The sequence below is a fragment of the Patiria miniata genome, unplaced genomic scaffold, assembly GCF_015706575.1.
Source record: "Patiria miniata isolate m_02_andy unplaced genomic scaffold, ASM1570657v1 HiC_scaffold_6, whole genome shotgun sequence".
NCBI classification, from domain to species: domain Eukaryota; kingdom Metazoa; phylum Echinodermata; class Asteroidea; order Valvatida; family Asterinidae; genus Patiria; species Patiria miniata.
The window spans coordinates 1,171,767-1,198,987 of NW_024037073.1; the positions used below are offsets into that span (position 1 = coordinate 1,171,767).

At 41.9% G+C, this 27,221-nt stretch overlaps 4 protein-coding genes across 5 annotated transcripts in view; 2 read left to right on the forward strand and 2 right to left on the reverse strand.

Moving 5' to 3' along the window:
* Nucleotides 1–673: 673 nt before the first annotated feature.
* LOC119742382 lies at nucleotides 674–3,017 on the forward strand (the record flags this gene model as incomplete). The annotated part of the gene is given in 3 exon segments (XM_038218281.1): nucleotides 674–955; nucleotides 1,107–1,285; nucleotides 2,692–3,017. Coding segments are annotated over 3 exon segments (587 nt in total), but the record flags the coding sequence as incomplete, so codon positions are not given.
* Nucleotides 3,018–4,703: 1,686 nt separating this feature from the next.
* Nucleotides 4,704–18,357, reverse strand: LOC119742791. 2 transcript variants are annotated; one of them, XM_038218962.1, is made up of 2 exons: nucleotides 18,277–18,357; nucleotides 4,704–8,472 (listed from the first exon to the last, which is right to left on the reverse strand). In XM_038218962.1, exon 2 carries the CDS (start codon nucleotides 8,468–8,470, stop codon nucleotides 6,326–6,328), a length of 2,145 nt encoding a protein of 714 aa, XP_038074890.1. In that variant the 5' UTR covers nucleotides 8,471–8,472; nucleotides 18,277–18,357; the 3' UTR covers nucleotides 4,704–6,325. The 2 variants fall into 2 exon arrangements, with proteins under 2 accessions (XP_038074890.1, XP_038074889.1); XM_038218961.1 differs by lacking the exon at nucleotides 18,277–18,357 and adding an exon at nucleotides 16,583–17,062.
* Nucleotides 18,358–19,713: 1,356 nt separating this feature from the next.
* LOC119743208 (L-rhamnose-binding lectin CSL3-like) lies at nucleotides 19,714–23,725 on the reverse strand. Its single transcript, XM_038219591.1, has 5 exons — nucleotides 23,542–23,725; nucleotides 22,334–22,612; nucleotides 20,749–20,933; nucleotides 20,447–20,558; nucleotides 19,714–20,162 (listed from the first exon to the last, which is right to left on the reverse strand). Exons 1-5 carry the CDS (start codon nucleotides 23,624–23,626, stop codon nucleotides 19,801–19,803), a joined length of 1,023 nt encoding a protein of 340 aa, XP_038075519.1. The 5' UTR covers nucleotides 23,627–23,725; the 3' UTR covers nucleotides 19,714–19,800.
* Nucleotides 23,726–25,910: 2,185 nt separating this feature from the next.
* Nucleotides 25,911–27,221, forward strand: part of LOC119743207 — an 85,609-nt gene continuing 84,298 nt past the window's right edge. Inside the window, exon 1 of the mRNA XM_038219590.1 lies at nucleotides 25,911–26,719. Within this exon, the coding sequence (XP_038075518.1) occupies nucleotides 26,654–26,719 (66 nt within the window). The 5' untranslated portion in view covers nucleotides 25,911–26,653. The remainder of the gene's footprint in view (nucleotides 26,720–27,221) is intronic.

Sequence of the window (27,221 nt, forward strand, 5' to 3'; positions counted from 1 at the left end):
TATGTGCTACACTCTGAGAATCAAAGTGAAAACATTATACATGTAGATACTTATGTGTGGTATTAGTCGTGTATTCATCCTTTGTGCATTATTCTCATGCAAAGATGCTATTGGTTTGTGTACATACAGTTAAAAATTGGTTACTTGCACCCCAGTGGTTTTTTTTTCAGGGAGGCGACCCTCCCCCCCCCCCCCCCAACTCCACCTCCCCCCCCCCAAACAAACAAACAACTAAATTTAATAGAATTCTTAAAAGTGATTTTTAGGCAGCTTTCTTTCCCCTTGCACTATGGTGAGACAGGCTTGTTAAAATCTTTTCTGATTTCAAATCTTTTCGGATTTCAAGGTTTTATCTAACAAGTTGATTTGGTACCAGATTCAAATGCTCTTAATGTCTCAGGTACACGTATGTTTATATTTTAAGGTGCTAAGTCAATCACAAGTCAGGGCACAAGATTACAGGAACACGGACAACATTTGAAGAGCTGGTTACTTGACTTTAGACAAGTTGTGATTGACTTTGGATGATGTGTGATACCGGAATGCAACTTGAGTTTGTTTAGCACTGACAGGTTATCCTTCCCCGATTTCCCCCCTCCCACCCCCTCCCAAAAAACCCCGGCAAATTGCTTTCAATTTTGAAGAAATTGTCTTCCGTGTGTGACCTCCACAGGTAAAGAGAAGCCCTTGGTGAAGCAGGCCTGCCAGGACGGGTTTGTTCAGATTGACTGCCCATCTGGCAAGGGCATCCGCGTCATCGACGCAAACTACGGCCGCTACTCCGGCGAGAACGTCTGCGGCACCACGGCAAACAAGAACTGCATCGCTCCAAACGCCTTGCTGGCCGTCCAGACTAAGTGTCAGGGCAAGAGGTGGTGCAAGGTCCCCGCAACCAACGCCTTCTTCAGCGACCCCTGCCCGTGGACGCACAAGTATCTCAAGGTTTATTACAAGTGTAAGTACACTGCTTTCCTAACATCACAAACATTTTTGTATGGGATGAAATTAACATTTCATCCACAAAATGTCGCCGTCATCAGTGGAGTTGGAAGTTTGGGTGTTCCTAGAAACGAGTTGGATTCACTTTGTTGTTTGCTTTCTGCCAGGTGACTACCCAATCATGCAGAAGAAGGTCGTCTGCCAAGGCAGTAACTTGGGACTGGACTGCAGGTCTGGGTACGTCATCAAGATTAATTACGCCCTCTACGGTCGGGTGCATGGAAGCGCCGTTTGCAACAGCAACTCCTTGGGCAATTTCAACTGCCAAGCTGAAAACGCTTTATCGGTAGGTTACACACAGCATGAGAATGCTGTCCAGACTGTTTAATTAATCTGTGGTTTACTAAATGCATCTTTCTACTTGCTGCGAGATATGAGGCAGACGGGATAATATCAAAATCTGTGAATAATTGAATAATTATGATAAAAATTTTGCATGGACTAAACGCGTGGAGTGCTGTGGCCTCGTGGTTAAGGGCATTGGATTCGTAGTCTGCGGGTAATTCTGCAGGCTGTATGTTCGAGTCCAGCCTGGGTCATGGTGCGTGTGCCCTTGGGCAAGGCACTTTGTCACTCATTGCTTCTCTCCACCCAGAAGTAAATGGGTACCTGTGAGGGCAGAGATGGTTATTGTGATTGAATAAGCTTGCTTGCGCCTAACAGGCAGCATCAAGCTGTATACTCCCCAGGGAGCTGAGATGGGATTTGGAATGTTTAATGTTTAAATGATCAGGGTGTAATAATGAATAAAGCGCTTTGATCTATAGTTAAAAGCGCTATATAAGAACTCGTTATTATATTAAATGTGGAGTCAGGTTAGACTTGAAATTAAGTCGTTAGATACCGTCGTGTTTTGTCCAACGAGCCCCCCAATATTAACTAGCATGGCGCTAGCTGGCGCCCTGTATCGTGTTTACATGCGGCATCCGACAGGTCTAACGACATGACTTATATGAATTCGCACGATTATTCATTTATGCGCCCAGCAAAATGCATATGTATTATGTTTCCATAGAGAGGGCCAATGATAACCCGCGATGCAACACAGCTTGGATAGAATGGATTGCTCGAAGGGTCGAAAGCTAATTCCTGGGTCGTTTGGAATCCATGCATCATTATATTATCATTCGAAAAACAAGATTTGGACATTCTATTTTTTATTTTGCCACCGAGTGAAGTATTTTATAGCAAATCTTTTGAAAAAGAGAGAGAGAAAAAAGAAACGTGCATTAATCAAGCATTCTGTGAACAGCATCCCCAATCCAATAATGGATGCTTCCCAGTGATACAGCCGGCCGACTGCATCGCGGGAATATGCTAGAGAAAGGGATTTTGGAAAATAATGTGCTTTGCCCCCTCTGGAAAAATATCCTGGCGATGCCCATGCTTGTATAATTGCAAGGCAGAACCAAGTAAATTAGACAGGGCCAAACACTTCTTTGTTTACTCTGACTTTAATTCGTAAATGCTGTCCGTTTATTTCCATTACAAAATACAGTCGAGCAAATTGTTTGTTATATCAGAATTTTGTATTAAGAGGAATATCAGTCCCATTCATTGTGCACATACCTGTACATGTACATGTATGCACAGTCGAGACCAAGGCTTTATGTTTGTTATAACCAGAATTTTGTATTAACAGAGTTTGTATTAACGAGACTCGACTGTACTCTTTATTCTCGTTTTATCCAGGTTGTGAAGAATAAATGCGAAGGGAAGAAGTGGTGCAGCGTTCCAGCCAACAACTACACCTTTGGCAACCCATGCAAGGGAACACACAAGTACCTCTTTGTCCGCTACTGGTGCAAAAAGCATTAGGTTCATCAGTCTGGCTCGGTCTATGTCCATCATAGATTGAACCTGTCATCTGATAAACGTGCAGGAGTTATGTCCTACAAACTATCAAATGAGTGTGATTTTAGAGTTTATATAAAAGTAACATAAGTAGGAGGTTCACTGACACAGCAACATTTCTAATCGTGGAGTTAGCATTGGTAAAAAGGTATCAAACAAAGTTTTAGAACCCTACCACCCCCAAAAAATCTCCATACCAAACATCAGTTCATTTAAAAAAAAAAGGTTTGTTTTTGGTATTAACATAATGACGCTTCGTTTTCCACAATTCTTGTCTGAATTCCATACTAATTTTACCACCTTATCCAAAAAAAAAATCCTGACCACCGACCTGAATTTTTGTCCAAAAGTTTTCCAAATTGAGTTTTTTTTTAAAAATACTTACACAAATACTCCAAACTTTCCTCACAATCGGGTCCTTAAACTATAAAATGCTTCCATTTTCCTCCCCTCCCCCCCTTAAAAAAATGTCTATTGATCAACCGTATAGAACAAAGAGATGACTGTCCAACAATGCAATTTCACAATTTGAACTTCAGCTTGAAGGAATTATAGTCTGATGTCTAATTACCAAATTAAAATATTTACATTAATTTAGTAACAATGCAAATAAAAAAGTTTGGTTCAGTATCAGAAGGAAAAGTAATGTCAAAGCTTTTTAGTTTTGTGTGTTTGTTCATTCTTTTGTATGGAGGAAGGTTGCAACCATTCATCTGCATGGGCGTCACCAGGATTTTTTCTAGAGGGGGGCAAAACATTTTTTCCAAATTTTTTTTCCTGTATTTCTCAACATATTCTCGATTTTTCAGTTTGAGAGGGGGGCAGGTACATTCCCCCCCCCCAACTCATTAAATTTACACCACGATGACTTCGCGCCTCTTTTCCTTTTCTTTTTTTCCCTCTTTTTCTTCTTTTTTTTTTTTTTGCTTTTCGGAGGGGGGGGGGGGAAGCGCCCCCCTCCCCCCCTCGCGACGCCCATGTTCATCTGAGCAGGCACACCGCTAGGATTTTTCGAGGTAGTTATAGGAAGGGGGTATTAACCAGTACTGCAGTGAGAATTGTTGGCCATGGAAAAATTGATTGGTGGGAGGGGAGGGGCTGGACAGCATTTAACTTTTGGGCATGCATGCCCAGTGACAGGCACGTTTCAGTGGGTGCACACCTATGTTCCCCAATACCGATGTTCCCAATACCGATATTCCCCGAAATCCTTACCATATAGCCCTAAAACCCTAACCCTTAGGATTTCTGGGAACAGTGGTATTGGGGAACATCGGGTAGACCCCGTCTCAGGCCCCTTTCTGGCAGTTGCAAGTTTAACAGACCATAACTTCAACCCTCATTCTAAAATATTGGTTCCCCCCGTTTTTTTCCTCCCAGGGTGGGGAAGAGAACAACAAAAACGTAATACGTCAACAGTGTGAGATTTACCCCTTTTCCCTCCTAAGATTTCAACATCCTAACATACGGTAGAAATCGAATCCATTTTACGCTGGAACAGGATTATAAATTCGCCAAGATGTTGTCACGGGAAGCTATAAGATGCTTGTTGCCATAATTAATTGCCATGGGGAAAAAAACAGTGACACAAGGGATTACAGTAAGCCCCGCCCAATGGTATTTTGACCAATCTCAACCGTTACCAATGTCCGAAATGCGTGCACGCGCGTATCATGACGCGCAGTGTGAATTGGAGAGGTTCACGCGTTGGATGCCCAGGTGCGCAGTGGGCGGGACTTGTTTCCCTCAGAGGCACTGTGAAATTAACCTAATAAAGCAATCTCAACAAAGTTCGTTACGACTTTGATCATCGCTGAGAAATGAAACAAAAACCTCTCACTCGTTGCATGTGAGTTAGAATTGGTTAAAATTATTTATTAGTAAATACCAAGTTCATGTTAAAATTTATAATTTAAAATACACTGAGGAAACCGATAGACAACGGACCTATGAATCTGGATCACTTAACTTGATCAACGTGAAACACTTTACGATTTAATGCCCCTGTTCTGATGACGTCACGCTGTTTACTTGTGCGCTTTTCTATGTGGCAACGAAACTGTGGTCCCCACTAGGCTCCCGTAGGAAAGTATGCACGCCTTGTCCTCGAGAGCTATGTTAAGTACGACTGTGCGTAAACAAACTGTGACGTCATAGGTACAGAGACTTATTGAAAAGTGAAACTAAAACGTGGTTTTTTTTACAAAACGTAATCTTTTACATAATCACTTAAATAAATTGGAATTATTGAATGAACAGTTCTGTAGAAAAAAGGTGGAAAACAGTCATAATGTAACTTGATTAAAAACAACATTATTTCGACAGGAAACTTTATAAAATAAATGATTTCCTCAAAGTTTATAAAATCAAATTACGCAAAAAAATAACCACAGACTTTTAAAAATAACACTTCTTGAAATTTAAGTAAAAGGGGATGTTCCATTATTTTCTAAACAATTAAGAGACACATTGATAAGTCATATATAGCACAAATGATTGTCAGCCTAAAGCTACAATTAAAAGCTTTAAAAAGCCAGGGTTTTGGTTAAAACACTCGGGATAATTTTATACAGAGTTGCATTCTTCGTGACTTTAGTTAATTACTAACCAAACACACAGGAATTACAATGTTGACTATTTCGGGTTGATCACAAAAATAGAGTGTAATAAACATACAATTAGTGTGAGAATATGCCTGAGTTACGTTCACTTTGGTTCGATAACATTTCTATAAAGTACATTTCATTACGTAATATATTGGTCATGGTGTCATTGGAAAAGGGAATATTACGGAATTGCTTAAATCTAAAAATAAATACACTACAGCAATTTTATCGAGCAGTAAGTCGGAACTTTCTTTAAAAGAACAACTCAAGATAAGATTATATGCACCGGAAAGGAATGTGAAGGGTTTGTAAACGCTATTAGATTATTTGAATATGTCTGTTTATGTCTTTTCCGATCCTGATAACAAAGGCACGCAGAGTCTCATACAAGATGTTTAAAATTTTCTCCCGTTCGGAGTTCAGCGAGTGGATGCTAGAATTTTCAAGAAAGGAACGCAATCTTGAAATAATCAGTAGGGCCTATAGGGACTATTATGAATGATGCAAGTGCGGGAGACGCATGCAGCTCGTAAAAAAAGTTGCTCGTAAAATCATCAATGTGTGTTGTTATTTCATGGACAATGCGCATCTTACATCAAAACGTCGAGATGTACATAATTATTTGGGTTTCTTGAAATAATTCAAAATGGCGATATAACCATCCAAGCTTCAAATGAACCCTAAAATACGATGTAAATAGTTCATATTCGGACCAATCGCAACTTACTACCCCAAATTTAATGCAACTCAACTTTCAGGAAATTGCAAATAATCCTACTGGCTACTGATCACGAGGCTCTAATTTTTACATTTAAAAAGTATATTATGCCTTTGGTTTTAAGTATCACAATCATATTTTTTTCTGATCATGAATTCAGGAACATCCAGTACCATAACCTTTCAATGTAGTGACCTTCTTCTGGATTGGAATGATCGTTCATGAAAGCAATGGCCTTCTGGTACACGTGCAATGGGTGTTTCCTAATCATCTCCCGCGTTGCCCCAAAGCATCCACAGTAACAGTGAGGCATGCCGTCCTTAGGCGGCGGGGCGCCAAACAAAACTCTGTAAAACTCTCCGAACGTGAGGGCCGTAACGCGCATGAGGCCTGCCTTGCGATCCTGCTTGAAATTGGCGACGTGTTTCAGCTTGCCCCACTTCCTGACCACCAGCTCGTCAGGATGTATGCAGGGGATGCCTGCTCGGGCGGACGAGATGTATCTCAAAGGGTTCCTGTGACAGAATCCTCTGTGAAAACGGAATGCTGCTTGCAAAAATATCGTCACGTTGGGAAGATTATTGTAATGGGTGATGATGTGATGAAGATATGTATGGCCCTCCCGCCCAACGTTCGGTAGTTTTTCCCAGGCATACATCTCGAACGGAGCGCTTGTGTTGGTCCCTTTGTGGTATACGTGGGCGTGGTCTGCATAAGACTTCACCCAATCCAGAGACTCGTCGTAATGCGCCACGACAATCTCATAATCTTTGAGCCCTGCATGTACGACGCGGCCCGTGTTCTTTTGGCTGTTGACACGATTGGGATCCGCGTAGGTTTCCTCCGGTACGCCTTTAAGTATCCTGTCCACGACCTCCACCCCTTGCATCAAGGAATGATCCTGATTGCCAACCTCGTATTTCCAACCTCCGAAGCGTCCACGAGAGAAGATGTCTTTGGCCTCCAGCCATGGTTGCACCGCTTTCAGAATGGCGTCTCTCTTGAGCGAGGGGACGGGATACCCGTGGTCCAAGCGACGGTAGTACTTGGAGACAATCATATCAGTGGTGATGAAGCCATAGTTGACCAAAGCCTCGATGGTCGCACTAACCACATTAGTTTGGTTCCAATTCAACATATTTCTGCGAATCGGTTCAGCCGACTCACACATCAGTGACCAGTACTCTCCCGTGTGAGGCACGTGGTCTTTCGAATACTTCGAAAACACGGTGACGCGGTAAAACGGAGAATCGGAGTCCGGAAAGTACATCCAAGATTTATCAGCGAGATTATCTGGAGGTTGCCCGGTGAGGCCGATGCCTACGATGTGAGTGTGCGTGTACACCAACTGGGCTGTTATACCTTTCATCCTCTCAAGGGAAGAGTCTTTGCTTTCTAGAAAACCGACGAAGTTATCCAAGGGAACAGTGGAGATCAGTGTAGAGTAGCTCAGTGTGGAGAGGGAGTTTTGATTTCGAGTTGACTCGATGGTGATAACCTTGTTGTCCACATCAATTTCGATCACCTTTTCGTGGAACTTAAACCAGGACCTTGGAAGCAGTTTGGCCACCGAAGACCAAATCCCACCGGTGCCATTGTAGCGGGGAAAGCGGAAGAATCGGTTGGGACCCCACTCGGAATCCTTAGCCAGTTTCCCGCTGTTTGCTTTATGAATCTTGTCCTTTATTGCCGTGGCATTTGGCACTGCTACCCTCTCGCCGACCCAGACCGAGTTCATCTCCGTCGTGTCCACCGTCCACACTTTCTTGTTGTATTTTCTCATGAATACCTCACAGAGGCCCTTGCCAAACTTTTGCAGAAGCCACTCGTCGAAGGTCCTGGGCGGCTTGACCGGCGGGTTGTTGGTAATCTCTTCCAACCCAGACAGGGATTTTTCTTGGTCCTGCTTATGCATGGTGTGGATGTTGTGTTGGACGGGGTAAGGTATGAATCTCCTCTTGTCGTCTGGTCCCTTCATGTAGGCGAAAGCTGCCCTCACGTGCTTGTTCCAATTGGGCACAGCCCGGTCCAATGTCTGATCGAAGTAAGAGTAATGAGAGAAGATGACATGCCCTCCCATGTCCCACAAGAACCCCTGATCGTCCCTCTCTGACACCGCTAAGCCTCCAGGTTGTCCCCGCTGCTCAAGCACAATAACCTCGGTGTTGTTGAGTTCTTGTTGGAATTCGTACAGTCTCTGAACAGCTCCTAGAGCGGTAGGTCCGCTGCCTATGATGACGATTCTCCGTCTGCCCTTTGGCAAATAATTGTGGGATCTTGGATTAACGGTCATTTCTGAAAGAAAATAAAAACCAAGCAGGCATGAAGGATTGAATGAATTTTGCATTGTACGATCAAGTTGTCATTTTGGGGCGATCAGCATTAATCAGACGGTAGACCATCAATAAACTGAGACAATTTCTTCCAAGATTGAGGCGCTAATACTCCCAAGGTTTTTTTGACAGGAGAAAGTTTGTCAAATCTAACAGAAGAAAACGTTTCCAATGGCGGTGTGTCATTTGTTTGGCTATACTTGACAATATTATGGTAACGGGGTCGCCCGATAGTCCGAAGGTTCGATAATCCGAAGGTTAAGGGCAAAACCTAATTTGAATAATCCGAAGGTTTGTTGATCCGAAGGTTTTGATAGTCCGAACGCACACATTTCCCATAATTAGAAGTTCACTAGTCCGAAAATGAAACAATGTTCGTTAATACGAACATTACTATAGTCCGAAGGTTCGATAATCCGAAGGTTTATTTATCCGAAGGTTTGGTAGTCCGAATTTAGAATAAGGTTAATTAGTCCGAAACGAAAATAAGATTCAACAGACCGAAGGCTCATTATTCCGAGAGCACACAAGGTTCGATGGTCCGAATTGACAATTATGTTGAATTCGCTCTTTGCACGCATACGACATAAGCATGCATCAGAGCGTATGATCTGGCAACTTTACACATTAAATAAATATAGCTGGTTCAGTGATTCCCGTGTATACACGGGAATTACTGAACCGGCTACATGCACATTTATTGTGTAAAGTTGTCCGATCGAGGCTTTGTGCTCAAATTTGTATCCTTGTGGAGACACGCACACAATAGGGAACAAAACATTGTAAAGGTCTCCACAAGGCAATTTCTATAGATGAATAGGTCTCCACAAGGTTTTCACGAAATAGATATATGGATTTTACTCAAAAACAAGGAATTTCCAAGGTGGGTTGATCCGTCGCAAATGGAAGAGTTTTAGAAAAGGGATATTAAGTCCGAATTTCAGCCAAGGAAATTAATTCTGGTTAAAATAAGAGCATTTTGAAACTACACTTTCAAAATTGAAAACTTTACTACACGAGAACAAAGAAATGTCTCCACAAGGATACATATTTGAGAGTAAGTGCATGCTTGTGGCGTAAGCGTGCATAGAGTGAATGCTGGTAATTCGGGCGATCGAACCTTATTGTCGATTCAGACTATCGAACCTTATTGTCTGTTCGGACCATCGAGCCTTCGGATTATTTAACCTTATTCCATTTTCGGACTAATTATAATGGGACCCTCGGATTGTCGAGCCTTTGGACTAATGAACCTTCGGGCACACGACCCTTCGGTCTGACGAACCTTCGGAATATCGTATACCTTCATAATCAGGCTGCCACCGTTATTAACAGCCAAAAAAGCAGCTCAAGAGCTGAGAAAAAAAGCATCCTCTCTGAATAATACCCATTTGCTATTCAAGTTCCCAGGACTGCAGCATTGCTAAAAATGCTAGCAGTAGCATCGTTACTTTGGGAGACCAGGCCGGGTTTATATGGCTATAGTCCAGTGGCTGAAGGATTGAAGGAAACAATCGCGTCGGATTGAAGCACCAAATTTGGTACACTTACTGTATATGTCCATAGAAAACATTCTGGAGGGAGGTGCCCTGTTTTAGTGGCCCAGGCCAAGGTCGAAGTTCACAGTGTTTACTTAACTGTACATGGCTGCAGTGAATTATCAAAAAGTCTGACAATTTAGGTTCTGAATAGCCTAAAAGGATATCTGACATTTATAAGACCTACAGGTACCATAACAGAAAAAGTTCCATCGAAAATTATTATTCAGTTAGCTTTCTGTTTAGTTTCACTGTGATGTGGCACAGTAGGCCTGCATTGGACACGTAGGCCTGCATTAATATACAGTGAGCATCCATATGGATGAGGCAAATACCTATAATGACACGTCCAAGTTGTTTTTATTTGCACAAGTGCATCCAGATGTGTTCATTGATTGCTTGGGCTTATGCTGAAATTATATCATGTCCTACACCTTGTGTATGACTTGATTCACCAAAACAAACAATGTTTATATTCTGAAAACCTCTTGGTCGATCGTTTCAGTTCACACTTTTATTCTTGGATGTAAGGTTTCACTGTGGCACGGTAGGCCTAGGCTATATTGTAGGCCTACATTCATACACAGTGTACATCCATATGGATGAGGCAAATATCTGTAATGACAATTCCAAGTTTTTATTTGCACAAGTGCACCTAGATGAGTTCATTGATTTCTTGGGCTTATTATGCTGAAATTATGTCGTACACCCCGTGTGTGATTGGATTCACTTGGAGATTGTGGAAATTCAATGCCTATACGGTAAAGTACACCATGTGAACGTTGATCTTGGCCTGACCTTGACCTAGGTTGCTAATATCGGCCCCCCCTTCCCCCTTCCCCCTCTGTAGAACATCTACTGGGCACCTACACAGCAAATGTACACAATTTGTTGCTTTTAATCCGGCGTGTCACGATCTTGCCCAAAATTAGCTCTAAGCCACCGAGCTATTTAGCGTACAAGACATTATTCACACAAAAAATAGGTTTGTCTAAGTGGACCTGAAATTAAGTCTCTGTTATACTTAGTGACTTTGTCAGTCGGCCAGTGACTCAGTCAGTCAGAGGTTATAAATCAATCCTGGCACGCTGTCACTTCTATCACGAAGGCCCCTTTCAATGGCGTATCTGGTAAGAGGGCCCCGTTCGCGTGTACAGTGATCACGCGCGCCAGGATTTGTCTATGTACAGGCTGTTTTTCGGGTCGAATGAAAATAAGGGACTACATGTATACCATTTACACCACGGCAACGGAATCTTTCGTGAATGACGCCGAGCAGAGAATATACAACATTTGCTTTTTGTGGTAATTTTCAGAAATGGATGGATTTGGAAACTGATACAAAAATACCAGTTTCTGTTATTATTGAAAATGTCAACAAACCAGGTGCCATGATTTTACAGGATGCATGCTTTAGACTGTCATTCACTAACACAATAGTCCAGTAATGATTTCGTGATAATTTGTTAGTTTCGTTTTTCAAAAATTGACCGTGGTGATATGAATGTGGCCTATTTTCGAGTAGAATAATAGGTGTGGAGGTGGCGCCACTAACGTCAAAATAGTCCCCCCCCCAAAAAAAAAAATAAAAATAAAAAATTGTGAGCCCCCAAAGCCAAATCCTGGGTGCGCCACTGATAACGTCTTTTAGGCCCATCACACTACCCCTACGCGAAAAAGGTGCCAGTTTATTGAAGCTAACCACGAATACCATATTTCCATATATTCCTTTGCCTTATATAGGGGGAAAACAGTATCCTAACATTTTTTTGCATAATATTGCAAATATTGTGCATCAGTGCAAATAATAATGCATGTTCCAAAAAATGAGGGGGGGGGGAAGGGCGGGTACAAAAAAAAATCTTCTTTTGTTAGAAGTTTTTAAATAACTACGTATTTTTGAATATTAAGCAAAATGGCATTTCATCTTTCTAAATTAGGTTGAACAAGCAAAACTTGTTATGAGTGAAGTAGAAGAACGAAGTGTGATTGTGGTTTTTTTTTTCCAGTTTTCTTTAGCTTAGCTGAAAATCAGACAGATCTCTACTTAATATTTACTCACTCTTTGGGCAACAAACTTTCGATTATTTTGTTGAGAATTAGCACGTACCGAATATTCTGTATACTTAGGCCTACGCAGCACCATCAATGCCATCCTGTACCTAGTACTGGAGTAGTACGACAATTTTGAACTCTCAATACTGTGTATGAGAGTCCCAAAGCTTAAGGTATTGAAAACATGCAAAACAAGAAAATAGACTGGCACCTAAAACAACCAGTCCAACACAGCTTCAGTACTGCATCAATCAACCATATGACAAAAGAATTTAAGAAACATGTGGCATGAAGCAGGAACTAGTCTCAATTTACTACACATTTCTCCATAGTCAAGCCACCAGACTATTGACACTGAATGAAAAGGTCAGTCTTTTCAAATAGTTGTACCATGGATCGAAATGTAACAGTCTAGTATTTAGCCATCACGTGACTTCCCTCTCATGTGCAAAATATTGAAGAAGAAAAATCTCCTTTAAAAGTTGAATTGAGTCTGCAAACTTGGTAGGTGGAATACTGAGGACATTTTCTTTGCCCCAGTGGAATTTTTGGAGAAATTTGCTAGCTAAACTGCGAGCAAAGTGGGCCTGATGTAGTTTTGCACGTTTCAGAGCACTCCAGAGCCCTGTCTGGTACTGGAGCATCAAGTTTTCGAGGTCTATTGACGAACCATTGCTTGTTAATCTAACTGAAGGTACTGGGCATAATAGTGAGATCCAGTCACCTTACAAAGGATTATTATGTAACACGAGGACATTTGAAATTATATATTCACTGAGGCCAGATGGGATTTTTTTCTCGAACCAACAGAGAGTAATTGAGAATTAATTTTCATGATGGTGCAGGTTTTCCCGACCGTTAAAACAGCCCGACAAGGATATGTGAAAACAACGTAAACCCAAAACAATAAATAACTACTACGAATAATAAGTGAAAACACAGAATAATATGACGTCTGCAGTCTTCATTATTTTAAAAAGATTTTATTGTAAGGTTCCTTTTTTTAATAACCTATTATGGAAAAAAGGATTTCCTTTAGTGAAATTCAAAGTAAGCTTTTTGGCGAGCTGCGAAGCAGATGCGAGCCTATGTAATACCAATTTCCGTCCGTCTGTCCGGGCGCCCGTCCGGCGTACGTCCGTCCGCATTCAGATAAAAATGTTGAAGTTTTTGTTTCTAGTTAACTTGTGGGAAAAAATGCAGTTTACACATGTATAATCTCTATAACTTACAATTAGGTTCATTTCATTGCAGTTAATTTTATGATTTTATTGAGGAATTTTGATTAAAGAAAAGTTTTTAATTGTTAAAGTATGTATACTGGCATAACACGTACATGTACATGTATACCTGTATAACATGTGCACTATGCATTTTGGAGGAGCATTCATATGTATGTGAAAGTGCTTCTGGTTTGATCTGTTGGTTTTATGGAGTCGGAATAGGGATGGGTCGGGATAGGTAGGGGAGGGTGGGGCATAGGGGTTTGGATTGGCATAGGGGTTTGGATTGGAATGGGTTACGGGAGGATGGGGTGGAGGATATGGGTTTGGAATACTGGGTTTGGGTGGGGTAAAGATGTGTAGGGGTGGGTGGGGAGAGGTAGGGGGAGACAGGTAGCGGGAGGATGGGATAGGTGGGTGTAGGGTTTGGGTAAGGAGGGGGTGGGGGAGGGGCAGCATATGGGGATTGGAGTAGGGGTTGGGTGGGGATGTGTAGGGGTGGGTGGGTGTAGGGGTTGAGAGGGTGGGGAGGGGTGGGACTGGGATATAGAGATTGGAGTAGGAGTTGGGATGTATGGGTGGGTGAGAATGGGGTTGGTGGTGGTATGGGTTGGGGTAAGGGAAGGTGGGGGAAGGGGAAGGAGATAGGGATTGGAGTTTGGGTGGGATTGAGATTTGTAGGTAATGGGTGAGGATGGGTAGGGGGAGGATGGAGTGGGTATAGTGGGTTGGGGTGGATAGGGGGTTATGGTGGGTTGGGGACAGGGCGGGGATGGGGTAAGGTTTGGGGCATGTGGTGATGATGCCGGTGTCTACAAGTACATGTATACCCATTCATGTTCCGCATTTGTGGATACTACACAAGAGTTCTTCCATGGTAATACATGTATGGAGACAGAAGACGCTGTGGGGCTAGAAAAAAGGCTCCACAACTGGGTCCTTAATATCCTAATAATGGAAAACTTCCATGTAGAAATGTGTATATGTACATGTATTTATTAGGACATTTGTTGACTATTTATGTTGACAACCTGACCCTTACACCCTGGCACATCAACGAGAATCCTGATCCCCATCATGCCCATCCCCAACCCTACCATCAGCCTCCCTTCCTGCCTTCGACAGCGAGCCATGGCGGCTTCGCCGTTCTAGTTTAAACGCGAAACGGCATTCCGTCCCATTTTGTCGAAATTTGATGACGGATCTATAAGTTTCCGGGCGCAATGCGTGTCTGTAAAAGATTTGAGCGCCTGGATGTGAAAACGAACTACACGAAAATCAATTTGAATGCCCATTTGACGAAGTTGGCCTCTTGGCGAGTTTTGACCTCTTTGCGCCGATTTCAATTACTCAATGTCAACATAAATACCACTTTTAAGTCACAAAATGACCAGCCTCATATGCAAAATTAAGGGATTATAATTTGAAAGAATAAACACACTTCAAAGTCATGAAACCAACGCAAATCTAGAGCAGTTACATTAAATTAATGCACGATGTAACACATTTACGACATGTACAATGCATATGCCTAAAGGAGTTGCTTTTTTTTACCAGTGTGCACCTGATATGAGTGGCCCGTCCCGTGTGTTGCCATGTATAACAGCGAATTAAGACTGACCACGAGATTCACAATAGATACATATGCACGGTTTGCCCCTATGCCAGTGTGTCCTCCTTTTGTTCTCTCCCTTTTGTTGCCTCCTGATGCATCCGCTTCATTTCCTTTGTTCCATTGCACTGACACCAAGCTTTCGAGTTAAAGGGAATGTATATAGCATTTGCAAGCACGCCCGCATAATGCATACAATACAACGCGGCCGCCATTTTGAAATCGCATGGAGGACATTTTCAGGACGATATTTGTGGAAGATGATGACTTAAAAGTCGTCTTTTGGCCAGATGGATCAAAATATTGGGACCAAAGAACGTTTTTTCAAAAACGTATGAGTTCCTCTACGACTAGGAACCTTAACTTTGGATATTTCTGTCCTGGACGAGAAGATAATCGCGATCAAAATCTGTAGCAAAATCGCTACATCAGCGGAAAAAAAATTTAGTCTGTGTGGAAGCATTGAGCGTCTGGCCGTACTACATAGCTTGCGATAGTACTGTACGGCCAGACGCAGTCGAGCTAGACAAAATAGGCCCCTAGAGTCAAATACGCATCGCTGGCGTCTATGTAATGAGTACAAAAGGCCCACTGTGAGCGCCACAACTATGAGGAACAAGGATGCATAAATGTGGCCTATTTACTGGACTGCCTCCGTAAACATAGGCCGCACATCCACATGTACAAAAACGTGTCGCACTTTGCCAAATTTTGATTTTCACATTTACGCTTTTTTTGTAGGGTTTTTTTGCTTTAGAAGCATACTCACCCTCTTTATAGGCTAATCAGAAAGTGCTGCCTTTTTCAGATGTCTAATTTTTGTGAAATTTCATGTTGAAATTTTGATACGCAAACGTGTGCAAATGAATCTGGAAATTTCACGAAAAATAGACATCTGACAAAGGCAGCACTTTCTGATTAGCCTATAAAGAGGGTGAGTATGCTTCTAAAGCAAAAAAACCCTACAAACTAAGCCTAAATGTGAAAATCAAAATTTGGCAAAAAGCGACACGTTTTTGTACATGCGGATGTGTGGCCTATATTTACGGAGGCAGTCTAGTAAATAGGCCACATTTATGGGGCTAGGATGCATATACATGTAGCCCCATAAATGTGGCCTATTTACTGGACTGCCTCCGTAAACATAGGCCACACATCCACATGTACAAAAAACATGTCGACTTTGCCAAATTTTGATTTTCACATTTAGGCTTACTTTATACGTTTTTTTTTTGCTTTAGAAGCATTCTCACCCTCTATATAGGCTTATCAGAAAGCGCTGCCTTTTTCAGATGTCCATTTTTCGTGAAATTTCCAGATACATTTGCACACGTTTGCGTATCAAAATTTCAACATGAAATTTCACAAAAATTAACATCTGAAAAAGGCAGCACTTTCTGATTAGCCTATATAGAGGGTAAGAATGCTTCTAAAGCAAAAAAAAATTACAAAGTAAGCCTAAATGTGAAAATCAAAATTTGGCAAAGTCGACACGTTTTTTGTACATGTGGATGTGTGGCCTATGTTTACGGAGGCAGTCCAGTAAATAGGCCACATTTATGGGGCTAGGATGCATACAGAGAGCTATGAGTGTGGCAGTCACATTACAACAAAATATCAAAGATTCGTCTTCATTAAACCCACCGGATTTGGTTGCTATTTTGACGACGGTGTCCTTCTTAAAGGTCCATGTGATGACGATAATAACTGCCGTGTAGAAACAAATGCCAAATACGAGACAAAACTGGCGTCGTTTGCTGAACAGAGCCATCGTGATGATGTGACACGGTTTGGTACCGGCTAAAGATGTGCCAAAATCCACCTAACTGTGGCAGTGACTGAAAATGAAAATGGTGTAGTGGGCGCTATATACGCTCACAGAGTTGCACACAAACAGTGTCATCCGATGAAAAGAAACTCGCCGCAGGTGGGTGCCAAAAATCAATGGCTATTCATGGGTGTTTTCTTTAGTTGGACCATACATGTACTATTTGCGGCAGCCATGTGAAGTAATGGCACGCCAACCTGGTATTGTTAGATACTGTTCAATCGCTTCCGCTAGTAGTAATGCCGTCGACCTTCCGCGTAGCGGCCATGTCAGAGGGCATCTTTTGTTGTTTTAATTCAGTAACAGCGAACGCGCAAACGGTACACTCATGAAAATCCCCGCAAAACAAAGCAACTGTCCTCTAAGGTAGCTGCTATATTCGCATAATAAGGTCTATTCACAGTGGAATAGCGGGGTTTCACTTGTTGGTTGTTTCTTTTTCTGGAGAGGACATTCATTTTGTTCACAGCTTCAGTCGAATACAAGTGTTATTTTGGTCCCCCCCCCCCCACTTCTTAGCGGGAGGCTTGGCCACCTGGGGCTGGAGGGCACAGATTTCGAGCGGGGACCCGTGCCCCCGTGCTCCCCATCCCCTCTCCACCTCTCCGTTAGTTGCTATCAGAAAGCTCTAAATCGACATTAACTGTTTTTCTGCAGGTCATCGGTAAACGTAGTACATTTTTAAACAAATGTAAGCTGCACGATGAGAAACTCAGTTTATTGTGTTCTCTCGTTAAATGTAATTATTTTCGCCTTCGAAAATAATTTTTAAAAATTATCTGATTTTTGACTTGTAATGTTTCCTATATTTTTTACTCAATGAAAAACAAGGCCGTTGGAGAAAGACACTGACGACCGATCCCAATGAGCAGCCGAAGACGAGGCTCCTAGCTTTAAGGCCAAATAAAAAAAAAACATGTTGCGCGCCCTGCCTTTTTGAGAAAAAAGGAAGCAGGAAGCCCCTTTTTCCCTCCAAAATGTCCGCCCGACCGGGCTATTTTTCAAGATGGCCGCCATTTGTTTTAAAAATGGCCGCCTTTGGACTCAGGAAATGGCATACCAGCTTTATATGTGCTAGATGCAACGGACAAAGAGGCCAAAATGATATCGCTGTTGAAAATGTATCCTTTTTTTCGGTTTAACAAAAAGAAAAAAGGAAGCAGCCTCCAAAAAGGAAGCGGGTGGGGACGCCAAACATTTTTTTATTTGGCCTAAGCCATTGTATATGAGGGGGGGACCTTTGCCTTTTACATTCTTAGCACAAAACGAAAGCGCTCTTGCCCTCATTTACGGCCCTCGTAACCGTCCAGCTTTGTTCAGGTGTGTCCAGATATTAAAAGCCCATTGCTTGCATCTAGACTCAAAGAATGCCCGCGTGAGTATTCCCGGGTAAATAACTGTCGCAGAAAATTGCTTTGATATTTAAATTTCAACAACGGTACTGTCCATGATATTTGTATGGGCATCTGCCAAAGATCCTTCTACATTGTATAAGAGATAATATACGTACGTGCATTTACGTGTCCTTTTGTTCAGCTGGTATCCCTACTCCACCCGCACAGCACAACATCCGTGCAAACATCTCGCTGCCAGGTGGTATAGACCATTATCATGTTGCGGCCATTGGGTTTCTCCCATTCAAATCGACGTAACCAGAGCGAGGCTAGAAGGAAAATAGTATGTAGTTCCTTCTTGCACAAAAACCATTATCAGTGATTTTATTGGATACAGGGAACATGAATTAAACGGGGGTACCATGATGAAGGTCTATAGGATTACCGGCAGGTGTGATTCTTCCTTCTACGCCACGTTGAATTGTAAATCTTAGTACGAATTTGCAAGAAATATTGGTTGTCTTCGTTACAGCATTTTGAAGTCTACCCGTGATCTTCACCGTTTTTGATTTTTTTTTAACTAACGAACAATTGTTAATTTGTATGTTTTAGTGTAAAGAAAAGAGCTAATTATTTTCTCTTTTTGACGTTTTCAATCCGCTGAAGCTACGCTTTTATTTTCGGGCTGCTTTTGCACCCATTACGAACAAAAGATACGTCTGAATTACTTTCTGGCAGCAGATAGGTCTAATCCCCCCCCCCCCCAAAAAAAAGTCCCGCTCTGTGTTTACCATGGTTTCAGAACGGTTCGTCATCTGATTCAGGTCCAGCCAGGGTATTTTTAGACCCCTAGATTTGGCATTACCTCTACTACACGGGCCATGTTTTGTTGCAAGAAAATCAACACCTAGTACGAGGCGAAATTTTAAAACTTAAAATATTTCCAGTTAAGGCTCCCAAGAGATCATGCAACAAATCCGAGGTTTTGGACATCCCTCATCGCGCGCCCCGTACTGGACGTGTACCTTCCTTCATCCATGGGCTTATAAGAAACGGCGCCCTCTCGTGCAAAAAAAAATATGCTCTCCACTTCAAATGGCGCCCTCCTATTTGTGCCCGCCATACTTTAAAAAAAAATGCGAATATACGTTCTTGGTTGCAGACCAGTAAATAAACTGCCAGTGATGATTACCACCACTTCGTGACATTCAGGAAAAATACAACTCTCCAAGGTGCTCGAGACACGTAAAATAAAGCTTTTTTCATCATCTTTTATTTTGGGTATCCTATGACCTTTGGGAGCAATGACTATCCAAAGATGATCACCCCTAAAAGTAGTCCCGAAGCTCATCGCCATTTTGAAAAAAAAATGCCTGTACATGTACGCTCCATTACATAATGGAGCATTTTAAGGCAAAATTTCGTTCAAATTTCTATCACCGTGACAGAACCACAAGCTCGCAGTCCTAAATCTCATAGCCAAGGTGTGAATATTATGGTTTGATGTGATAGGTACCTACCAATAGGCTTATCTCGGTTGCTTTTCTTGGTACACATTATGGAGCCAATTCAAAGACAGCCAAAAAAAAAAAATTGAAACAGATAAATGCCTGCATGTTAAACAAAACTCCTCATGTCTTCTTTAATTTCCATCCACCAAGTAAAAGTAGAGATTTGTTGTAGGCCCTAATTTGTTGCATTTAGTGGTAGTGGCCACTTGAGGATCCACCCGAACCACTCCCAGATCCGCCTCCAGATGAATTGGAGCCACTCCCACTCCCACTGGAGGAGGAACGCCCACCGGATGAATTGGAGCCACTCCCACTCCCACTGGAGGAGGAACGCCCACCAGATGAATTGGAGCCACTCCCACCGGAGGAGGAACCCCCGCTTGAAGATTTGGAGCCACTCCCACCGGAGGAGGAACCCCCACTTGAAGAATTGGAGCCACTCCCACCGGAGGAGGAACCCCCACTTGAAGAATTGGAGCCACTCCCACCAGAAGAAGACCGCCCACTTGAGTTGCTTCCCGGGTTAGAATTGGAATCCGTGCTTAGTGTGCCTGAAAACAAAGCCAAGAAAATTAGTGCACGTTAATTGAGGAGGACATTAAGTCTATGTTTCAAACTGAGACAAATGAGTAAAAACTCTGGTCTGTAAAAGGACCAGAGCGCGCGAATGAAGTTGGAAAATGTTGCTACCGCAGTGCATTATGGTTTAGCATAAAGTAAATTCCGTATACCAGTCTGAATGCTGCTTTTATACTTAATAAATAATGTCGCCTCTTTTGATATTGTAATTTTCTCCTATACATACAATTACACAGATAAAATCAAACCGCCTTACAACTGTAGCGAACGAAGAGATACTTGTGCGTTCCCGGACATGGATCTCCAAACAAGTCGACTGAAGCACGCACTTTACACCACCGCTTGCCGTGGCATTTTCTTTTGACAATCTAAGGAATTTAATGGTGAGAAAAAGTCCAAAACATGGACATTAAAGCCACTTTCCTTAAAGAAAACAAAGCTGTAAACAAACACACAAACAAACAAACACATTTAAATAATTGAAACTGAAAAGATTAAAATATTTTTTTTACTGACCACTTAATGAGACTCCCTTCCTGTCATTCAAAATAAACTCACTTTGAGTCCGGCACCAGACACACAGTGCACACTCTTGAGCCAGTACGGGTCCGTTGGACAGACTGCGTTGCCATGGACACGGCCAAAAAGGGCGTGGTCAATGGCAATATGGTGGCCCTTTTTGCAGTCGATGTTCAGTGTGCTGTCTTGACAGGCAAACTTGGTTCGCATTATTGGGTAGTCACCTTGACAAAAAAAAGCGAAATGTTTTGAAAGGAATAAGAATGTCATTGAGATAAAGGCGGAGACTTTATATACGAATGATTCAAACTTTTTTTTTCTCCACAGTGATCAAGATAATTTAGAATACTATTTTACTTCTGAATGCTTGCAGAAAAAAAATCATGCAGGTCCGGGAATGTTGGACTTTGGACTTTTCATATAATTATTGGTGGAATAGTTGAAAAGAACTTGCCTGTAGCCTAAGCATAAGCTACTTCATTGCATGCAATGATGAATAACAAAAGGCAAGGGTTATACAGGGTGTGTCAAAAAATACGAAACCCAAATGTCGGGACTATTATTTTAGTGGAGTTCTACATGTAGCACTTTCAAAGTCAAGGATGTAAAAGCCCAATTCATAAGCTTTCTTGTAGTGCAAGATTCATTCAAATCACTTATGTACTTTTCAAGTTTCGGGCTTTTAAACACGACCACCGTTTCAAAGTTATGTCCACGGATGACACCACCTTCTTGCGTTTTTTCAGCAAAACGAAAACAATTCACACATCCCGATGTGATTTGTTTTCGTTATGCTGAACGAACACTTACTTTTGTGATCCGTGGACAGAACTTTAAAACGGTGGTCGTATTTAAAAGCCCGTAACTTGAAAAGTACAAAAGCGATTTGAATGATTCTTGTACTAAAAGAAAGCTTATGAATTGGGCTTTCATATCCTTGATTTTTAAAGTGCTACATTTAGAACTTCACTAAAACAATGGTCCCGACAGTTGGGTTTCGTGGGTTTTTTTAACTCACCCTGTACAGTCTGCATAGGCTATACATGTACAATCTAATATAGTCTTATAGACTTAGCTTTGGGATAAACGAATGCTCATCGTTGAATGGACAAGATACCGTAATCCATATTGAGTCCTCTTCCTATACACTCAAGTTAGCTTATCCAATAAAAGTTGAGCCAGTGCCCCCTACAAATCCTACACATGCAAGGGCGGATCCAGGGGGGGGGGGGCCAAAGGGGGCCATGGCCCCCCCCAAAACGAAACCAATTTTTTTTTTTTAATGTGACATCGCAATAAAGGCAGGCAATGAGTTCACCACCATCTTTTCCTCCAAAAAAATTGGTTAAAGTGGTCAGAAATTGCCTCAGATCGCACCACAGAGCATCTAGAATCCAAAAATTTTTCGGGGCCCTAGCGGGCCCCGAACCCCACGCCGTAATTTTTTAGACCCACTTTTGGGGGGGGGGACCAAAATTTTGTTTGCCCCCCCCCCAAAATTGTGTTCTGGATCCGCCCTTGTACACATGCAGGCAACTGGACTGTCGTGATCTTCGCAAACCTATTGCCCGTATACCCTCCAATATTCAGCATAACTGCCTAAAATAACCATACCAAAACTCACATGTGTAGCTCACTTGCAGGTATTGGCCGCTCCCTTCGCACTTGCCCCCGAAGAACCCTTTATTTGCCGGGACCTTACACCAACTCTTCCCCTGGCACTTGGCCCGTACGGCCAGCAGGGCGTTGGGCGTATAGCAGCCCGATAACCCGTACGAGCCGCAGGCTGTCTTGCCTGGGATGCGTCCGTAGTTGGCCGATTTGATGTTGAGACCCTGCCCGGCCGGACAGTTGATGTTCAATGTCGTCCCCTGGCAGGCAGTCTTAGTTATTACTGGTGGTCCTGAAGAAAATAAAATCAAGATAAAAATTGAATGTAGTAACGACTCTAGATTACGGAGTTGTTGGTTAACTATATGATCTGTTTTGGTTGTCAAAATGATGAATTAGGCCTATCAGGATGGCGTTATCGGCAGTGGGCTTATAACAAGATAGAGAGTGACTGGATTGATACTTTTGTGATTAAAAAAAACTTGGATTGGACCCGAAAGGTTGACATCAGAACATTTTGTATACTCAGTGACATATCAGTCATTCGGGGAGATAGTCAGTTATGCTAGGTTCACTAATTCCCGATTTTTAAGCCGAATCGCCATGCGCGAATGGAAATTCTTGAGTAAATCGGGGATGGTTCTTGACTGCCTGGGGGTGATTCTGTTTGTTCGGTGAAAGATCGTTAAATACGAACATGTTCAATATTTTCGGGGTGATTCGGGAACCAATTTCAATTCTTAGTTTATTCTTGTTGTATTCATAACTAGTTCGGGAGTGTGTGAACCTATAATATTAGTCAGTCACTGGCTTATACAGTCAGAGGACAGTCGGCCAAAAACCCCAAGCACTTGCAAGACACTCCTATATTATTTGCTACCAAAATTGAATGCAAATGTAGATATTACAAAGATCAGTAAAAGGATGATATTCAGAATGCATTCAAATTTGGCCTTTACTCAAATTCGTCTTAGAAGATTCCCGGTGCAGTTATGACCACCGTCACAATAAACTTGTTTCGTAACACTCATTCAATGGGAGGACACACGATCCGATCAAGTTTAAGGTAAATGGCATGGATATAGATGTGTATGACCGTGGCAAAGGTAGATCCAACGACGTGGCGCCCCCATCCAAGCGACACTCGATCATCCATGCCAAATCCCGGACTCACCGATTAATTCTCTCGATACATCATTAGGATCGCCTCATAAAACTTACCCAAATAATGCGACGCTTGTGCACGCACCACCAGAGTCAGCAACACCACTAATGCCCCTATGCGACACATGCCGGACACGGACATCTGCGATTGAACTCAGTGTCGAAAGGAAATTTGTTCCTCGTTTTCAAGCTACAGAATTTATACCTTTGAAAAAAATGCTCAGGGTCGATGTTGAGCCATCAAACACTTTTTCGAGAGCAGTATCATATCATTGCATCGGCCTCAAGTGATATCCTCTTCCCAATGCCACAACTACTCATGTGCTTAACCTCGATCCCAAGAGCAACACTGCTAGCACTTTCGATTAATTAACCTGATGGTTCTTTTTTTCCCATTATAGGTTACAGACAATGACGCCCGACAATCACCATATGATGGACTTCTTCAATCTTATTACCAAGGCTCTGTAAAATAGAAAAGAGTTAAGCATTTGGGAGGTGTTCCGGCAAGTTTTAAGCATATCAACACAAATGTTGAGAAAATAATAAAGGAAGAAAACAACGAAGTGAAAATAAAATTCAATATTGGGTTTTTCCCTTCGCCGACGCCTTTTTTATATTTTTATTTAAACGTTGGTGAAGAGTCAAACCCTATATTGAATATACATCACCCCGTCGCAAATTCCATGTTATGAATAGTCTGGATTCAAACCAATCAGCCTTTCCTGGCAAGCCCGGTGGTCGAGTGGCATAAATACGTCTGCACTAACAAGCAGGAGGTTGTGAGTTCGAATCCCGCCGGAATAATTTTTTTCTCGGGTCAACACTAAGTACATGTATACAGTGTTTATATAACAAAAAAATACGTCGGTAAACGGCTAAACCCAACGCTGAATTTTAATCGCCCTGACGAAAAATTCCATCTTATGAAAGTAAAATTGACTACGAAAAAAACCCCCCAAATAATACATGATAATTTGCATTATCCAAGGCGCAAGGGACCTCTAGTTTTGTTGAGCTCTTATTGTCAACGGTAGTGACAGAAAATTACAGAAACTGACGACTGTGCAAAAAGTCCCAAGACGTTAAGGACACTAAACGCGAGCTGAGTTGGACTTATTTTTTTTATTTTATTTTATTTTTTTTATTTTTTATTTTTTATTTAAAACCATCTTTAAAGAGGGTAACCCATCCAGCAGAAGCTGATCTTTTGGGGCCCTCACACTAATGGCGTCCAAATGGATAGTTGTCGCAACTCTCTCTATATGATTGGCTCTGGAATACGAGCATCTTAGTCAAGAATTATGGGAGTGTTGTTTGCAAGCTGCTTATTATGGCACCTGTTGATCCTTAAAGGGAAGATACAACATTTGCAAACATTACAAAACGAAATGATCAAATTATCACTAAATACCTTGCTGGATTGTTAGGGAATGACAGTCTAAAGCATCCTGTAAATCGTGGCTCCTGGTGTGCTGACATTTTCAAGAAAAATTGTATTTTTCCAACGCTGGTCGGCTGACCAGCGTTGGATTACACAACTGTGAAGGGGTACAAGCCTATTAGACTGACTCTCTGATCTTACAATTCACCAAAGTCTATAAATTCTCCGTTTCATCTTAAGTGGGGTCTGGGAACCAGACTACAAGAACATGAATGGTTTTCTTGGTTTTTCCAACATCTACAAGTCCAAAACGTGAAACAAGTCCTTTTAACAAATATTTGCTAACACATACTAATCCTCCAAATCCATTTATTGCTGAAAATTGCAGCAAAAGCAAATGTTGTACATTCCCTTTAAGTTAATTGCGAGGGGGAAAAAAGATGTGCACTGCGTATAATAATAAGGGCAGTATAATGTGTTTTATCCATATCATGTGTGCATTCATCCATTAAATAATACATGTACATGTACATCTCTGCTGAGTGGATGTTTACATAGTCCATGAAATGCATATTGTTATTGACGGAACTTTGATCAAACGCCTATACAACCAATCGTGGCACCAAATTTACAGCCAATACACTAAGAATAATCCATTATTTGTGGAAATACTACATAAGGCAATGAGAGGAATTTGTACAATCTTTTTGGGTGCTTGAGTAAAAAAAAAATCACTGTAGGCCTAAATAATTTTCAAGGCATTAAATGTCAGAAGTTGGACTCTAGACATTGGTTAAGTTTACAATTTCAAATCCATAAAAGTGCCCAACTTTACCACAGCAGAGGTGAATTGACAGAAGCCGGTAAAAAGTAAAAGTGTTAAAACTTGCTCATTACGAAAGGACTACAACGGGGCGACGACTGAACAAGTTTACTCTATATACGGTTGAATAAGCCCAAAGAACGGCATCGTTTCGTGGCGCGGATGCCGATCCACATATCCTTGGGGTATTGCTATTGATTGTTATGGAAATGAGCATACACCCTTCTACCTTTCAGCCAATACCAATTCAACCGGTGTAAGCTGCCTTGAAAAGATGGATGACTAACTAGTCCTACATGTACCTGTGTACACAAAAACAGCAACCTTTCTCTTTACGTTTCTTTTGTGGCGTTCACGCTTTCCTGCACACGGTCAAATTTTTTAGGGTGTTTTTGGGCATGGAATACTGCACTTCACCAACGTCATACCTATGGTGTTATTCGCAATTGCCGTGAACTTCGACTACGCCTAGCCCAAACTGTGGTAGTCATCGTACACTGAAACGTGTATACTGGGTGTGGTGTGGCTTTCCATTTTCTCTGTACGTAGCACTTTCTGTTGGCGTAAGTTGGGCCAACCTGGAGAGTTTTCCTTCGCCGACTCTACTCAACGTGTGTCACATCAGTAAGATACAAAACAAGGAATCTCAAACAATCTTCAAGTGTAATACTATTTGTGCTGCGTAGACTTCATATGGAAGCAGCCTCAGCTCAATCGACATTTTGATGGCGGAAACGTTATAAAATAGCGCCTGACTGACGTTGTGTTATTGGGCGTTTGTAGTTTCGGCAACACTAGAACTAACTGGAGGTTACACTCGGTGACTACAAGTTTTCGTCTAGTTTATACTGGGGTGAACCCCCTCACGATTACGGAGCTTTCTTGTGAATTGTTGTCGACGACAGACAAGGCGATAAAGAAAACTTCAAGAAGATAGTCCGGAGACCGGTGTAGGAGGCGAGATGGGTCGCCATCATCTTGGGAGTAACCTTGAGGCTACACTCTTGGTTTTTCTGGGACTCTGTTCGGTAAGTTAAAGTAGACTCTCATTCAAACATCATGTTTTTTATCTTCCACATTATTTTTTTGAAATTTATCACCTCAAAATTTACGGTTAAAACAGTGTCCTTAATTTTGTTTAAATTTGTTTGTTTTATTTAAATATGTTTTTGGTTATATAAATTTTGAAATACCGAACACACGTGAGGACTGATTATCATTTGAATTTAGCATAATTTCACTCTTCAAATCACTGAAATCATAGCCAAAGTCAGCAGTGGCATGTAACGTACACGACAGTCAAGAACAACAACTGAACTTTATGCCAACATGTGAGGGAAAGTCATCACAAGCCTGTGCCTAAATTCAATGCACAGTCACCAACACCCACCCTCTTAGAAAAGCAATTCAGTGGTGAATTTGTATGAATCTCGATGGACTATTCTATAGAAGTCTCGTTTTTAAAAGGAACCCTGGCTGCAACACAGATGAAAAATTGTATAGCGAACACCTTGAAATCGCGAGATGTGT